The sequence below is a fragment of the Phyllostomus discolor genome, chromosome 11 (genome assembly GCF_004126475.2).
Source record: "Phyllostomus discolor isolate MPI-MPIP mPhyDis1 chromosome 11, mPhyDis1.pri.v3, whole genome shotgun sequence".
NCBI classification, from domain to species: domain Eukaryota; kingdom Metazoa; phylum Chordata; class Mammalia; order Chiroptera; family Phyllostomidae; genus Phyllostomus; species Phyllostomus discolor.
Window position 1 is genome coordinate 52420814 of NC_040913.2, and position 17145 is coordinate 52437958.

The 17145-nt window shown below is 38.7% G+C and overlaps 1 protein-coding gene across 1 annotated transcript in view; it reads left to right on the forward strand.

Annotated features, from left to right (window-relative positions):
* FARP1 (FERM, ARH/RhoGEF and pleckstrin domain protein 1) overlaps positions 1 to 17145 on the forward strand; it is a 310831-nt gene that overhangs the window by 239325 nt on the left and 54361 nt on the right. Inside the window, 3 exon segments of the mRNA XM_028526270.2 lie at positions 9357 to 9544; positions 10916 to 11005; positions 12583 to 12716. Coding sequence (XP_028382071.1) covers positions 9357 to 9544; positions 10916 to 11005; positions 12583 to 12716 — 412 coding nt within the window.

Below are 17145 nucleotides of genomic sequence, written 5' to 3' on the forward strand. Positions count from 1 at the left end.
ATCCCACCTTCCATGCCCCCTACCTTTTGTGCAACTCTGGTCCCCAGGTCTTTACCTGACCCCTGAAATCTCACTATGTGACATAAAGAGGACATGCACATGCATAAAGTTGACATAAGAGTGCAGGAAGACGGGGTGAAGGGGTGTTGGGATGAAGAACAGACAACAGAGATCAGAGACCTGTGAATTCTTTCATATTTTAAAGGGGTTTCTAAAACTTGTCAATGAGTTTTTCTAAGACAATAACTAGTAAAGAGATCTCCTGAATCAACAGAGTACCCAGGTCTTCACGTAATAGCTACTCTCTGAAATGATATTGTAAGGCCTTGAATGGAAGACAAACCATATATAGAAATAAATCTTCAAGCCACTCCAGGCTACTCCAGGGCCTCCCTGCATTAATATATTTGATTAGATAGCATTTCAAAATACATAAATTGTAGACCCTTTTGTGGTTGATTTAGTTGCTGCTTGTTCAAGGCAAAATAAAAATGCAAGACGTTATCTTAGCATGAAGAAATGAGTTCCAGAAATTAAAATGAATTGCTCCAGCTCTTTTAACAGTAATGTGTATACCATTGACAATATTTTATTAGGCATTTACTTAAAGAAAATCCGTGCACCAGATTCTTACCCAAATATGTGATTCATACTTGGAAATTTCTCATAGATTTATCTCACCACATTGTGCTGTGTGGCCTTCACTTAAAATGTGAATAATCCCAATTTTATCCTCCAGAACTTCTGTGAAGATTCAAGCCAAGTAATGCTAAAATAAGCTATGTCTGCAAAACTAAAATATAGCATGAGTCTCATGAAATTTCCACTAAGTATACAAAATCCAGTTTGTCCTCAACTGAATCAGAAACTCATCTTGCATTATTAGCTCTGGATTCATTTTGATTGTGTTGCCAAGCAGTTTCTAAAAGAAGACAAAATTAAAATATTAAACTGTCATTTTAAATTGTATTAAAAATATTGGGAATGTGCATACAGTTTTCTCTTTTATGTCTATAATCAGTGTTCACATGCGTTTAATCAACTTTTTCCACTTAAATTGTTATTCCATATTTCAACACAGACTAGGTTTGGTGCAGTTGTAGACTTTAGTGAATAAATGTGTTACTGCTAAGCCCAGCCTTAAATTAAGAGGATTAAGAAAAATCTTCATTGTTAGGTTTGAGTTGCTTCATCTCAATCACTTTTCTTTATGTAGGTCCTTATTCTGATTAGTCAGAATTTAAAGAGATTTCAGAGTTGCCTTCCCAAGAAGGGCTCTTTTTGCTAGATTTCTCCTTTGCAGTACATAAATATTCTTCTTCTGACAGTAATGAGCTTAGTTACCCTAAGGCTGGCCTACCTGCCTCTAGTTTCATAAGATGAGTCTTTTATTTCTGCAAACTTTATAAATCAAATTTAAAAGGAGTTTCTGTGCAGTAGAGTAAGTCTCTTTGAACCTGAAAGAAGTGAACATTTCAAAATAATCCATTGCAGGTAGATATAAGATGATGTTGACATTCAGCCATGTTAGCCAAATCTGTGTGATCAGATGGGAGGGAAGGTACTAGTAAACGAACTTCTACCAGCATTAAGTGATTGAAGAATTTACTGGTGCTTTCCTTGTTTGTTTAATTTCATCTGTTTCTGTTTAGTTGAGTGAAAATTAACAAATGGAAACAGGGACTCTAGTATACATTTGTGCATACCTCTAACACTAGTTGCTGGTATTTAAAATTAAGCCATGACTTTTAGATCAAAATAAGCATGTCACTTAATGTAGCAGTGCTCTTTTTATTTAAAAGAAAAAGAGTGATAGTAATGAAAATGGAAAAAAAAAAAGTCCATGAGGATTTGGCCCAGTGTTGTAGCATCAAAGATTAAAAGTGGCCTTTTTGCCACCTGTTTAGATATATAATAGAAAAGAGCTGCTTACTGTTTTCTTGGGTTGTAACCTAGAGATTTTCAAGTATTTGCCCCATGAAGAAAAGTTGCAAATGCTAATTTGTATGCCCTGTAAACATTTGGGAGGAGGTGGGTAGAGTCTTATTTTGAAAAGAAAGTTCTTCATGAAATAACATATAGCTTCAAAAATCACAGATGAAACTTCTAGCATGAGGAACTTTTTTTCTTTTCCAGTGAAAGCAATTAAACACCCTGGTGGAAGCCAGGGAAGAATTAGAACATCATTTCCTGGAAGCTTTACAAATGGAACAGACTCTGATTTGTTCAGGATCATTTCACTGGATCAGCTGAATGACGCAGGCTTCACAGCTTTAGCCTGGAAACTGCCTGCAGCAGGATCTTGGCCCTTGGCATATGATTATAACTGGTGGAAGGTAGCTCATTTGCCTCTTCACGTGGGTTCCAGATCAGGTTACTGTAACATGTCTTTATATCTGAAAGCAGGGAGAATTAAAAATCAACTGTTGACATGGGATATATGCAAGACTAATGCTATTAATGCAGTCATAGAAATGGTACCTAAGATACTTGAGCTTGCTACTGGGGCCAGGACCGATAATTTTAGAGTATTGAAGAGTAGAAATCACTGCAAAATGGAACACAAACCAAGGGCATTAAGGAAGGAAGTAGGTCTGTGTGTGTGTGGTAAAAAGCATGGAAAAATGATTAACTCTTTTGAACTGGAAGTGAGGGAGGTACTGGGGAGTGTGCAGGCCATGCTTCTGCTTTGTTATAAACTGACTTTCAACCAGGAAACAATAGAAGTGTCATTTTGGAGCCTGCAGTGGTGTGTTGGTAAGCCAGTCATTACTCATGGATGGGCTTTCTGGGTCATGAAACTGCTGACAACTGCAGTTATTTTTTTCCTGGGCCTCAAAATTCCTTTATAAGAATCAAGTCATTTGTCACTCTGCCTACGGTGGTATATAGAAAGACCAAAGATGATAGGTTTTCCTTGGTGAAGAACACACACCTGCTGCCCTCCCCACATGCACCTAAATGGCCGATGGGATTCAATCCCTTTTGTTCCACCCCCTTTCTGCCTGAAAAGTTGCCGTGAAAACCTAACTAACCAAATCTCACAAGCTTGGCCTCGATTATTAATCTAATTTTCTTCTGTTCTCTCTGTGTGTATATTTAATACTATAGAGAAAATATTTTATTAAAAATTTCTAATATACCAAATTAACTTTAAAATAGAAAAGGCTGGGGACTTCATTCTCATTTTTGTCATTTGTTTAATAAATTTAAGACAGCATTTTTCTGTTTTACATTGTATGCACTGTTTTGTCAGCATGTACCTATCTAAGAGGAAAAAGCTTTTTTTTTCCCCCAATGTTCTGTCTTTATCCTCAAAGCATGGTATTCCTTCTGTTCCCTGCATTGTTGGAGCACTGTCTGATGTCTTTTTTTTTTTTCAATGCTGAATACCAATTTGTACTTGGAATACCTATTTCCTCCAGAATACAGTGGTCCTATTCACTGAAGCAAGCTTTAACACAGGGTGGTGTCATGTTTCACTAAGGGTGGGGAAATAGAAAGTGAATAGAAAACTTCACTGTTTTCATTTCATCTTCTAATAAGCTTAAACTTTGTACTGTGCATCGGGGCAGTGGGGCAGGGTAGTCTTTGGAAGTGAGCAGAATCACTGTGGCTGGGGGAGAGTATTCAAGAAAACAGAGAGCATCCATGACAGTAGCTTACATAAGAGAGCTCAGACAACTAATCAAAGGACTGGCTTCGTACTCTGAATGGGAACATATCTATTCAAGGGGGAATGGAGAATTTTACATAGTTTATAACAAAATTTAGTTGTGTATTTGCTTTGGAGGGGTGTGGGAGTAAGTGTAGAGAAGAGCTCACTTAGCTCAGCCCCCCTTATTGGCCACGCATGGCCAATAAGCTGTTTTTAGTTGTGATACATACCTAAAATGTAGGCTCTCACAGATGCTCTCTGGTTTCGTCTTCTCTCCATGGCCTAAGGGTGCAGTGCCTCAATAAAGCATGGATTTACACCACTAGAAAGCTTGCCAGCTTTTCTAATAACAGTGAGCCTGGTGATTCTTTAAGCATGGAAGGCCAAACTCATGTAACAATGTATGCATGTTATTAATATTTCTTGTTAATCTAAACTGAAGAGGCTTTTACTTGTCCTAACAGGTATCTTACTGTAAAGACTGTTAATTGTAACTGTTCTTTACCATTGATGGCTGAAGCTTTGGCCTGAGTGCAAGTTGGTATTTTTCATTTGTATGAAGCACCATGTTCCCCAACCCAAACACTGCCATCACCATGTTCAAACAAAGGAAATTATCCTTTATCTTTCCCCATAAGTTAGAACAAGCTAGTGCATTCACTACCATTTTCCACTGGTGGCATTTTTTCTCTTTATTTCTCTGCAAGTGGCATCACTATTGTGCTTCTGAATTGCTTGATGATAAATGGTGAAGTTGATATTTAGCTGCTTGTAAAACTTTTCTTAAAGGAATTGGTCTAAGAAGCAATGTATACATTACCTTCAACAGCCTAAGTTATCAGGAAGAGGACAACACCACTATGATTGGTAATCCTATAATCTAGTTTTTCTTGTGGAACCTTGTAATTTCAATAAAACTGTCAGGGGTTTTTTTTTTGTTGTTTTGTTCTGTTTTGTTTTGTTTTGTTTTCACATATTCCATTGGGGTGGTAAGTTATCAGAGTGGAACTGCAAGTTCTAGAGATGATGCATTATTCAACACAATACTGACTTTTTTTTTTTTTTTGGATAAATGGCTTTCAAATGCAGACAGTCTTCACAAAGAGTTCATTGTATTTTCTTCTATAGGGAGATTATGGATTTAAAAAAGAAACTTAAAAAAAAAAAAAAAACAGAGGAAAACCTACCCCTGTAATGTATTTCCTATATGTGCCTTTGGAACATGTTCTGGGTATATAGAGATAAAATCTATATTCTAGGACCAAATAACAGGAAACAAATCATGATAGATGGGTGGAATCTAGAAGCATGCCAAATAGTTATTTATTTGAGGGAAAATTGAAGAATCAGCATACTTTTTTAAATCTTTTTTTTAAAAGATTGTATGGATTTTTAGAGAGAGGGGAAGAGAGGAAGAGAAAGAAAGAAACATCAATCGCGTGCCTCCTGCACACCCCCAACCAGGGAGCTGACCCACAACCCAGGCATGTGCCCCAACCAGAATCAAACCAGCGACCTTTCAGTTTGTGGGAGCCCAACCCACTGAGCCACACCAGTCAGGGCAGCATTGATTTTTTTTTTAAAGAATAGTACTTTTTAAAATTTTGAAAAAAAATATTGAGAAAGTGATCAATATTCTTATTTTCTTCAGTATTCTCATTCTCACATATTTAAATATTATTTAACAAATCTGTAGATTACTATTTTTTAAATTATTGTCATGTTTTCTAGTTTTCTTAACAGGAAAAACAATATCTCAATTTTAAAAAATGAAGATTACCAAATTATTGCCCAATTTAAAGTACTGAATACGTACAAGAAAATCTCTTTTCCCACACTTGTGTGAATTTGCTCTTAAGCCTTTAATATAGTCAGAGGCAGTGTGTAGTTCCTGGGCAACTTGTGCCAGATCCCAGAAAGGAACACAGGCAGGAGGGATTTGGCCTGTTGATCATAGATTGTGTTCCCACTGTATGTGCCACTGATGAAAACCTGGTCAGGAGATGCTGCAGTACTGGGTCATGCTGCAGTCACCTTCCCCAGAGAAGTCAGGAAAGAGAACTATGAATATGGTTTGCATTAAAAAGAGAAGCTAAGCCTGTGTCTAGGGTAGGTGATAAATTTAAATCCATAAATACCGCTGTGCTAATTTGAAGTTCCATAATTGTTTGTGCCATGAGAATATGTACAGTTAAAAAGATTTTAAAATGCCTCCCTCGAGAGTCTCCCTTGAGAGCAATATTAGTGAAGGTATTTCCAGCCCATGGCAGGGGCAGGGGGTGCCTTAAATTCAGTCCTCTCGATACCGATGAATGACAGGGAGGAGGACATGGAGCAGGGGAGGAATCATCTGGAAGAGGTAAAGGATTTAAGAGTTATTAACTGAAAATATAAGTGAATGCCTAAAAAAATAGGCAATTTCTGGAAATAGGAAAAATAATTTTAAAAAAGAATCAGAGCTTCCAGACTTTCAGGGTGTAACTAACCTTTTTCTAATCTCATCTCTTCACACTTATTTCATCTATTGCCTTAATACCCAGGTGCTTTCTCAAAAGGACCCCCAAATTATTTACCCAGAGTCCCTTGCTAAAAGAATTTTTTTTGTTGTCAATTTGTCACAGGGACAAGAAAAGACAATACCCCGGGCATTAGTAAGTTCATTGAGTAGCAATGATGTGCTTTCAAACCAGGTCACAGACTGCAGTGATTTGAACAGGCTAAGTCAAGCAAACTCATTTTGTCCAGCTCTTTATGTAACATGGATTATTTCAGTGAAAATTGGTTACATGTAGTTCTAGTAGCTATCACCTTAGATGCTGACTTTCTTTCAAGACTCAGCTCTTCACTCTTACCCAGAGGCGGGCCCAATGTGGGCACCAGTTTGTACAGACCATTATCACACACAGACTGAAAGTCAAAAGAGAACTTTAATTACTCATTAAGCTGCCAAATTCAACTAAGTACCCTAGTCAGCCTATTTCATTGATTGCTGAATGGTAAATGAGCTAAATGTTTTTGTTTAGACCCTGTCACCTATACATTTTCAAAGCCTTGAGTAGTTTATCTTGTAAGGGTAGAAGAGGGCTCTTCTCCATGGATGCCCCTCAATGAGCAAATGTGAACTTCAGAGCTTTGGACCTTTCCCTTCCTTAGAATTGCTGATAGATTTCTAGAACAGGCTGCTTGGTATTTATTATTTATTGGTCTAGCAGTTCAAATACACCCATTGCCCAGCCTTTCTTAGGCCCCAAAAGACCAGTTGAAGTATCCACTCTGGAAATAGAAATGGGCCACCCATGTAAAGTCAGTGGTTACATACATATCTTTAGGCTACATGAGCCAATGAGGCTTTTACCCAACAACCTGTGCTTGACCTGGGGCTGTCCTCTACCTAGGAACACAGATTGTTGTGAAGTTTACTTTCAGTGTCCCATTTTTCTGAGTCCTGTCTCTGATATGGTCCAGTGGGGATTCTTCTAGGTGGCTCTCTTCTTTGAAATGGGTCCTGTCTTCTTGGCAGAGTGGAAACCTAGTGTGTTTGCTCATTCTTTTTGCCTGCTCAGTCTACTCAATAGAAGTCCCTGGAGGAATGCACAAGGGCAACAGCTTTTGACCTTCAGAGAGCAGAAGTGGCTGTATTTGAGTGTGTTTACCCTTGTTTTCTCCCTTGCTATGTAGCAGTTGGTTTTTTTACTGCTGGGGATGCTGTCCAGGGCTAATTGGTACTGTTTCCCCACCCCAACCCCCACTCTTCTTTCAAGCTAGCCTTTTAACTGCTTTTTTATTCTTGGCTTCAACTCTTTAAATGATGAAGCGAATCCTTTTTTTCAATTTCATGTCGCTGCAAAATCAAGGCCCCAACACATTCTCACTTATAACTGCCTCACCTGATCTCATGCAGTGTGAGAGCTGAAGGTAAGCCCCCAAATTTTATCAGATAATGGTGGACAAAGAAAAAGGGACTCTCAAACAGGTAAACAGACTAGCAAGTCATAAATGCATGAAATGTTTTGATCTCCAGACTGCCAGAATTTTTTTTCTAATTCTTATTTGTACTAGTAACATTTTTGTGATTTTTTTAAAAAAGAGAATAGTGTAGTACCTTGAAACAATTGCAGTTCTAATTGTTGTCACCATTTCTATTTCATGAGTTTCAATTCTTCTAAATTTATTGTATTCAGTTGTGCACTAGTGTCAATAAAATTGACAGTTGTGAAGCAATTTCTGACTTTTTTCTCTGGATTTCACTGGGGCTAGTGGCGTGTGGGGCAACTGGGTCTTTGTCTAACAACAGAACTTCATTTCAGTAATTGTATATTTAAATGCCAGGATTTAAATGGAGGGATTTTTAAATGTGGACTTCTTGACTCTGCCTTTTCCTCACATTTTCTAACCTTGTTCTTCAAAGGTCATTGTACTGACCAATAGTCAGTAGGCAGGATGCATACTTTCCATTGTTTTTTCTGGGTGTGATAGCTTTTCACCCATGTGTTCATGACACAGCTAGCTGATCCACCTGGGACTGGGGACGGGGGGCTGGTGGTGGTTTCTTCATGGTTCATTTATACTGGGATCAAGTAAATTACTCTACGTTATTCTAGGCTGCCCTATCTTATCATTTCAAAACAGACATGACAATCTAGAGGGAGAAGATAGATGTCAAGAAAATGGCACTTCATCTTTTTCTCCAAGATCCTTGATAGTGTGTGGAGTAGCAATGATCTGAAACTGTATATTGGAAAATGGAGAAAATATTTACATTGTCTTTCTTTATAATGGTAACAGACAGAACTGGAGGCTGCTTTAACTTTGTTTACCCTGATACTAGTTCTAGCAAATCTACATTAGGTAAAAACACTTAGGTTACAGGTATATTTGAAATATCCTGTTTAGCTTCCATGGTTTGTTGTATTGATAATTACAAAATTCTGTAGGTAAAGAGTTTCATGTACACATCATCTCCTTTTGGCTGACTCATAATGGGTAGTTATACATTTCTATGTTATTTAATATGGTATCCTTTTCAGAGGAATAATTAATTACCTGTCACTTTTTGACTCATAAAGGGGACTTGGGGTAATGTAATAGCCTCCAGCTTTGTATTTTTAAATGATCATCTTTGCATGTAAATGTGATGCTAGTATTTCTGTCCCAAACAGTGAGAGAGACATGGAGTGACATCACCAGGTATAACAAGTTTGCTTCTGTTCTTTGTCGAATGGGAAGTTAGCTGCTTTAGCTTTCTTTAGCTGCGACCTGTTGTTCCAAGATGTAGTCTGTCCTCAGTGTACCAGTCATTTAGTGCCCTATTAGTGTAGCTCTATTTTCTAGTCATTTCCCATGTCTTGCAGTAATATAGACAGTGTGTCTTTCTTAAGTAATTCTTAGAAACTAAGGAAGGCAGTAGTTAGGAGATGAAGATTCTACTATGCTTTTAACTTATTGTAATTATTCTCTAAGCAGAGTACTCTGCCTTATTATTAATCACATAACTGAGGCTCCATTGAATTACTCATACTATGGTATCTTTATTACTAAGGCAGTTGCAACTTAGGGGAAAAAAACTAGAAAATAATGAAGCATATCATTTGCCACAGAGTAGTCAAGATTCTAAACATTTAAAAAGGTGAAAATTGTAAGCAGAAATCAGGTCCTAGAAGAATTACTTTTTTTTTTTAAACTTCTCATCCCCAAACAGGCTCCCTGACTGGTAGCCCTCACCTTTCAGAGCTGTCCATCAACTCTCAGGGAGGAGCTGTGCCCACCAACTTGATCTTGTCTCCCAACCTGAGCCCGGACACTAAGCAGGCCTCCCCATTGGTCAGCCCACTGCTGAACGACCAGCCTTGCCCACGGACTGATGACGAGGAGGAGGGCCGAAGAAAGGTGCGGGGACTTGTGCACAAGAGCATGTTATTCTTTGTTTTAATTGTAGTAATATACATAACATAAAGTCTACCATTTAGCCACTTCTAAGGGTACAGTTCAGTGACATTAAGTACATTTATGTCATATAACCATCATCACTATTTATTTCCAGAACTTTGTAACTCCATACCAATTAAACAATAATTCCATTCCCTTCCCCCGACCCCAGCCCCTGGAAACCACCATTCTACTTTCTGCCTCTTTGAATTTAACTACTCTAGATAACTCATGTAAGTGAATCCTAAACTACTTATCCCTTTCCAATTGGTCTGTTTCACTCAGCAGAATATCCTCAAGATTCATCCATGTCGTAGCATGTGTCACAATTTTCTTTGTTTCTAAGGTTGAATTATACTCCAGTGTATGGATATACAACATTTTGTTTGTCCATTCATGGGTGGTTCCCTCCTTTTGGATATTGTAAATAGTGCTGCTAGGAACATGGGTGTATAAGTATCTATTCAAGTCTCTGCTTTCAGTGCTTCCTTGTATATCCCCAGAAGTGGAATTAGGTGGACTCTTCTGGGAAGCAAGCAAGATAGCTGTCACCAAAGGGTTTCCTTTTACTTACTGTTTCAAGAAAAAAACAGGCCCTGGCTGGGTAGCTCAGTTGGTTAGAGTGTCATCTCAATATGCAAGGTTGCAGGTTCAATCTCTGGGCAGGACACATTGAAGAATCAACCAATGAATGCATCAATAGATGGAACAACAAATCAGTGTTTCTCCCCTGCCCTCTCCCTCTTTCTCCTTTCCTTTCCCTCTTTAAAATCAGTAAAAATAACTGGCCTGATCTAGAGTGGTACTACCTGCCCACCTAAACAATGGGTTCCAAAGAATTCACACTGGCATCACCAGCTGTTTTCACCCTCATCTGCTTCCATAAGTCACCCTTTGTAGTCCCACAAACGATGTGACTTCTGTTTCCTGAACACCAACACTACCAGCCCAGCACCTGGGACAAAGGCTGCTAATGGTTTCTGTTTCATTTATTTCCCTGAAGACTGCATCACTCTGATGTTTTACTAATGAATTAGATTTTCAGATGCCCAATTTTGAATGAATAGTCCTCAGTGATGGCTAACATACCCATTTGAGGCCTTTCACTGAGGGTAGTATTTGCTTGGAAGGAAATTCTCCTGGACTGTTTTCTCATCATGGAAATTTATTTCTCTTCTCATATATAGTTCCTCTCATACAAAAAAGAATAAATAAGAATTCAATTAGGTGTGATACCAGCTAACAGAATATGTACCACTTTCTCATAATCAAGATATTCTTAGAGAATCATACTCAAAAATCATGTCTTATTTCTTTTTATGGACTTCGCAGAGATTCCCAACTGACAAAGCATACTTTATAGCTAAGGAAGTATCCACCACTGAGAGGACATATTTGAAGGATCTTGAAGTCATCACTTCGGTATGTATAACATTTCCCCTAAAGCATTAAATTACATAATTTATCTCAACTAATACTCAGCTTTAGGAGAGAAGCTGGATCTAATTAAAAGTTGGATTCTCTGAATTCAATTAACATGAGTTTGGTCCTGGTTTATAGAAATTAAGATAGTAATAGCATATGTAATTTGGAATGTGCTCTATAAAAATGTTTATAATTGTGGTTTTTTTTAAGTGTAGAGGCAGGATGTTTCTAAAGTGGATAAAATTAAAACTAAACAGTCCTGATTGGTATGGCTTAGTGGACTGAACACTGACCTGGGAACCAAAGGGTTGCTGGTTTGATTCACAGTCAGGGCACATGCCTGGGTTGCAGGCCAGGTCCCCAGTTCGGTACGTGCAAGAGGCAAACACACATCAATGTGTCTCTCCCTTCCTTTCTCCCTTCTTTTCCCTCTCTCTAAAAATAAATAAAAATAAAGTCTTAAAAAAGGAAAAACATAACTTCTAAAAAAATTAAAAATAAACATTTTACTGTCTGCGTGCACCAATGCTGAACATTTTGTTTTGCCCATTGTCAAATATAGCTACCACATTTTTTGGACTATAAGACACACTCCCCCCCCCCCAAATTTGGAAGGGAAGGGGTATGTCTTATAGTCCAAATGTAGCATACCTGGCTTGCTGTGGGGCAGTGGGGCCTATGTAATTTATGTTATTAAATATTTTACCACATTTTTTCCTTCAATTTTTTTTCCCCTATTTTCCTCCTCTAAACCTAGGTGCTCTTATGGTCCAGTGCATCTTACAGTTCGAAAAAAATTGGTACGCCTAAAGGAGAGCTCAGAGGGTATAGAAGCCTCCTTTTACCTTTCATAATAGAAGCCTCCTTTTATCTTCCATGTCAGCAAAATCTGTCAGACGACTGTCTTTTGTTATTTTAATGAGCTCTGTTCAGCCTTGGAAACAAATTTAAAGCATTAAAGAAATCGGGAAGTCTTTATGACCCTTGATTTCTGGGAAAGAACTGGCCCTTTGGAGGTCAGTGAAATCATTAGGTTTGTGTGCCTCCTGTATGTCATGTATGGTGACTGGCCTTGGGCAGATATTCAGTAAACATCCTGGTCCCCAGCCCTGCCTTACCTCAGCAGGGTGACTGGCACTGTGTGAAGATAGTGGCTTTATCTCTGGTTCAGCCACCTTAGTGCTCAGCATTTTAAGAAAGGAGCAGAAATAGAAGTTCCTAAAGTATTAAGCCACGGGGTGTTCAGTGCTATAAACTAGTGATTACTCAGTGACTTGGCCAGAATGGAAGATTTGATTTAAGGACCTGCTCATTTCAGAGATTTGTTCTGACTTCAGCAATTTTTTGGTAACCAATCTCAGGAAGCAGTAAGAAAGAGATGGGTGCTTCTCACCCTATCTGATGAAAGAAGCCACAAGCAGAGAGGCCTGAAAACCCCCAATGCTCCGAAAATTCTACAAACCAAGTAGTAAAGCCCTTTGTCCTCAGGAAGAATTGGCTGCAGCATTGCTTTTGAAGAATTGCAAACACCATTCATCTTTATGCTTTTAAGGGTGTGCTCTTTTTATTCCCAGTGGTTTCAGAGCATAGTGAACAAAGAAGACTCCATGCCCGAAACATTGAAAAGTATCATATTCCCAAATTTTGAACCTTTGCACAAATTTCATACAAATTTTCTCAAGGAAATTGAGCAACGACTAGCCCTGTGGTGAGTACAGTTATGTTTAATAATTATATTTCACCTTCACTTCTCTCTCTCCTCTTTCTATTCCCAATGTTATTTTTATGTTGGTCCTCATAAGCAGCAGTCATTAGAAAAGATAAGAACAAGAAACTGTCTTTAAGGCAAGCCAACCTGAAAATAATGTTCAGTTAGATTCCACATGTATTTAGATCACATCCTGAGTTTTTTTCCCTTTGGTTTACAGTTCTTCAAGATGCATGTTTTTGTATGATAATTAAATGAATGTCACAAAATAGAGATAGTAATTACTTCTGGGAGGACAATATGGGTTAGGTAAGCCCCTCTGCATATGAGGGACTTGACAGGTGTTCGTAATATTTCACTGGTGCTTGCTTTATAGTCATTTGTTAAGTATCTGTATGCCTCGTGATGGAGTTTTCTGTATTATATTTCACAGTATTTAAAAGTGCTTTGAAAAATACAGAGTGCTATAAACACCTTACACACACTCTTACCTTGAATCTCACTCCTAGGAGTTTATCTTAAAGATGTATTCTAATATGTGAAATGACATAAGACAAAGATATTTATGGCAGGATTAAAGGATTAGAAATGCAGAAATCTGAGCTTCTGGTCAAGATGGCGGTGTAGGTAGACATGGCTTGCCTCTTTGCACAATCATATCAAAATTACAACTAAAATATACAACAACCATCACTCAGAACCATAAGAAATCAAGTTGAATGGAAGTCTGACAACTACGGAATTAAAGAAACCACATCCATCCAGACTGGTAGGAGGGGTGCAGATGCGGAACAGGCTGGTCTCTCACCCCCCGGTGGTGTATAAAAATTCAGGAGGGATATATCAGCAGCGAGCAGGCCCAGCTCCACACCAGGCTCTTCTGACCAGTATTCCAGTGGCAGGAAGATAAATCCCCACAACTTCTGGCTGCAAAACTCAGTAGGGATTGAGTTGGTGGAAGAAACTGCTGGATCCCCAAGCACTTCCTCTTAAAGAACCCACACCCAGACTCACCTACTCAGATTCAATCCCTCTGAGCTCCAGCAGCCCTGATGGCAGCTTCAAGGGCACTAGACACATACTGGGAGAGACTTAAGTGTCTGGCATTGGGCAGAGCAGAAACCTTTGTCCTTTTTCTGAGATCTCCTCACACAGAGACACTGAGCTGGGAGGCTTGTGCTATGTTTGAGACCCCATCAACCATGCTAACACTGTTTGATCTGCTTTGGAGCCAGGCACCCTGCACCACCCAACTCACTGGCCCACCCATGCTACTTTTCCATATGAATGGCAGGTCTTGATTCATGCTTCACAACTTCCTAAATCCTATCAAATAATCAACAGCTGGCCTCAGTGAGCCCCAGGCCCAGCACCAGCAGAAGCCAGCCTAGATTCACAGCTAGGCTTCACCTGGGAATCTCCAAGCCCAGCACAAGTAGCAGTCATCTCAGATTGCTTTATAACTCGGTCAGGGTGGCCCCGGGGGAAAACACAGGTGGGGCTTGACCTTGGCCTGTACCATCTAGGAAACCCCAGGGCCAGTGCAACCAGTGGACAGCTATAGATCTTGTCAGAGCACCACCACCCTGCCCCTGCATAGCTGATCCTCCACGGAGGGCGGAGGTTTGTGGTAAGTGGTCACAGCCAATCCTTACAGCTTACTGGCCTGGGCAAATCCTTCCCATTGATATGCCAACAGCAACAAGTCTCAACTACAAGACGAGAGTGTACTCAGCCCACCCAAACTGCACACCTTGAGTATCCAGCTTGGGTGATAGGAGGGCCTGTGCCCTGGACCCTACAGGACACCTACTCCATTAGGCCACACTACCAAGACACAGTCAAAGTAACTCTACCTAATACATTGAAACAAACACAGGGAGGCTGCCAAGATGAGGAGACATGGCCCAAATGAAATAACAGATCAAAACTCTAGAAAAGTAGCTAAATGAAATGGAGATAAGCAATCTGTCAGATGCAGAGTTCAAAACACTGTTTATAAGAATGCTCAAGGAACTTAGTGAGGACCTCAGCAACATTAAAAAGATCCAGTCAGGAACAAAGGATTCACTAAATCAAATAAAAAACTAGTTATAGGGAAACAACAGTAGAGTGAATGAAGCCGGAAAGCAAATCAATGTTTTGGAACATAAGGAAGCAAAAAACAACCCATCAGAACAACAAAAATAAAAAAGAATCCAAAAAATGAGGATAATATAAGCAGCCTCTGGGACAACTTTAAGAGGTCCAACATTCACATCATAGGGGTGCCAGAAGGAAAAGAGAAAGAGCAAGAAATTGGAAATCTATTTGAAAAAATAATGAAAGAAAATTTCCCTAATTTGGCAAAGGAAGTAGACATACAAGTCCAGGAAGTACAGAGAGTCTCAATCAAGTTGGACCCAAAGAGGACCACACTAAGACACGTCATAATTAAAATGCCAAAGGTTAAAGATAAAGAGAGTATCTTAAAAGCGGCAAGAGAAAAGCAGAGAGTTACCTACAAAGGAGTTCTCATAAGACTGTCAGCTGATTTCTCAAAAGAAACTTTGCAGGCAAGAAGGGGCTGGCAAGAAGTGTTCAAAGTCATGAAAAGCCAGGACCTACATCCAAGATTACTCTCTATAGCAAAGCTATCAGATAAAGTGCTTCCCAGACAAAGGAAGGGCAGATAAACTGCTTTCAGAGAAGGTAAGGCTGAAGTAATTCATCATCACCAAGCCATTATTACATGAAATCTTAAAGGGACTTATTTAAGAAAAAGGTCAAAAGACAAACTATGAACATTAAATGACAACAACTCACAACTACCAGCAACTGAATCTAAAAAATAAGAACAAAAACAAACTAAGCAAACAACCAGAGCAGGAACAGAATCATAGGTACGGGGATCATTTGGAGGGTTATCAGTTGGGAAGAAGAAGCAGGAGAATGGGATAAATGACCAAGAAGCAGGCATCAAGAAGCATAACTGGGAGAAACAATACAGACAGGGGGATGTTAAGAATAATATAGGAAAGGGAGAAGCCAAAGAACTTACACACACAACCCATGCACATGACTAAGAGCGGGAGGACATTGCTGGAGGGAAGGGAGGTATTTGGTGGAAGGCAGCAAAGGCAAAAAAAAATTGGGCCAACTGTAACAGCATAATCAATAAAATACACTTTTAAAACGGAAAGAAAATATAATCAATAAATAATACAAGAATAAAAAAGAAATCTGAAAAAATTAAAAAATAAAATAAAAGATTAGAAATGACCTAAATGTCCATGAATAACAGATTAGTTAAAAATAATGTTATATCAGTTTTACTAAGCCAAGTAAACATTAATCTGAGGGAAGATTGTGGCACAAAAAATCAAGAAAGACTGCTGTGGAATACAAAATCTCTGACATATTCTTAGCTAAAATAGAACCTTTTTGAGAAAGATTTTATAGGGTTTATGAAGACAAACATTGTATGCAGATGCATGGGGAGGTGATTGTTTACTAAACTCACATTTAAAAAATGCCAGGATCAAAGTAGGAGAATGGTTCTTCCATGGTTTTTGGCAGAAATGGAACCCATTTCATGCTGTATCCTCACTGCAGATGAAACTTGGTTGAAAGTGGTCTCCTGGGCATTAGTGACTATACGACCTGATGAAGCTGGGATGAGGTGGTCTTGCTCCAGGTGATCCCAGATCATGGGATTCAAGTTTCAGCTTACCAGGTTAGCAGAGCTGCTCCCCTGTGCTGTGAAGCAAATGTGCCCAGGCATCCAGCTTTGTTTGTTCTTTGTATCTGGAGATAATTTTGTGCATTTCTCTATCCTGAGATTGAAAGATGGGAAGCTTGACCTAGATGCAACAGGGAAGAGGGTATAGCCAGGATCAAGAAATAATAGGTACCACGAAGCCTCACTGAACGTGGGGAGAGAGTAAAAATGCCACTTTAGAGTCTTATTCTAGGTTGATACTGTGAATGTAAGAGAAATACCGCTTTTCAAAATTAAAAAACTATCTATAAAATCTAACTTTATTTTACCTCCCCAAGTTTGTTTACCTGGAAACTTCCAGTTGTGTTCTGCCACGTTGCCTCATCATTCCTACAAAATTGAATGATGCTTCCATAATGGAGTCAAAGACTGTACAACTCTAGAGAAATCAATTAACAGTTTGTTTTTTAGCCAGTGAGATATATGTTAATATAGTTTTAGTGTTCCCATAGACTCAGAGCATCCTTTTTTTTTAGAAATTATTTATTTTAAACATTTACAGTTTTCACTTTAAATACAAAATAGCTGACTAAAAAAAACATTGAAAAACATTATACTGACCCTTTGCCCCAAATACAGACATCAGCTTTTGATATTTGCTTTTAGATAATTAGGTTAAAAAAAATTAAACAAACTTAAAACTATTATTTCTCTCCAAAACAAATTGAG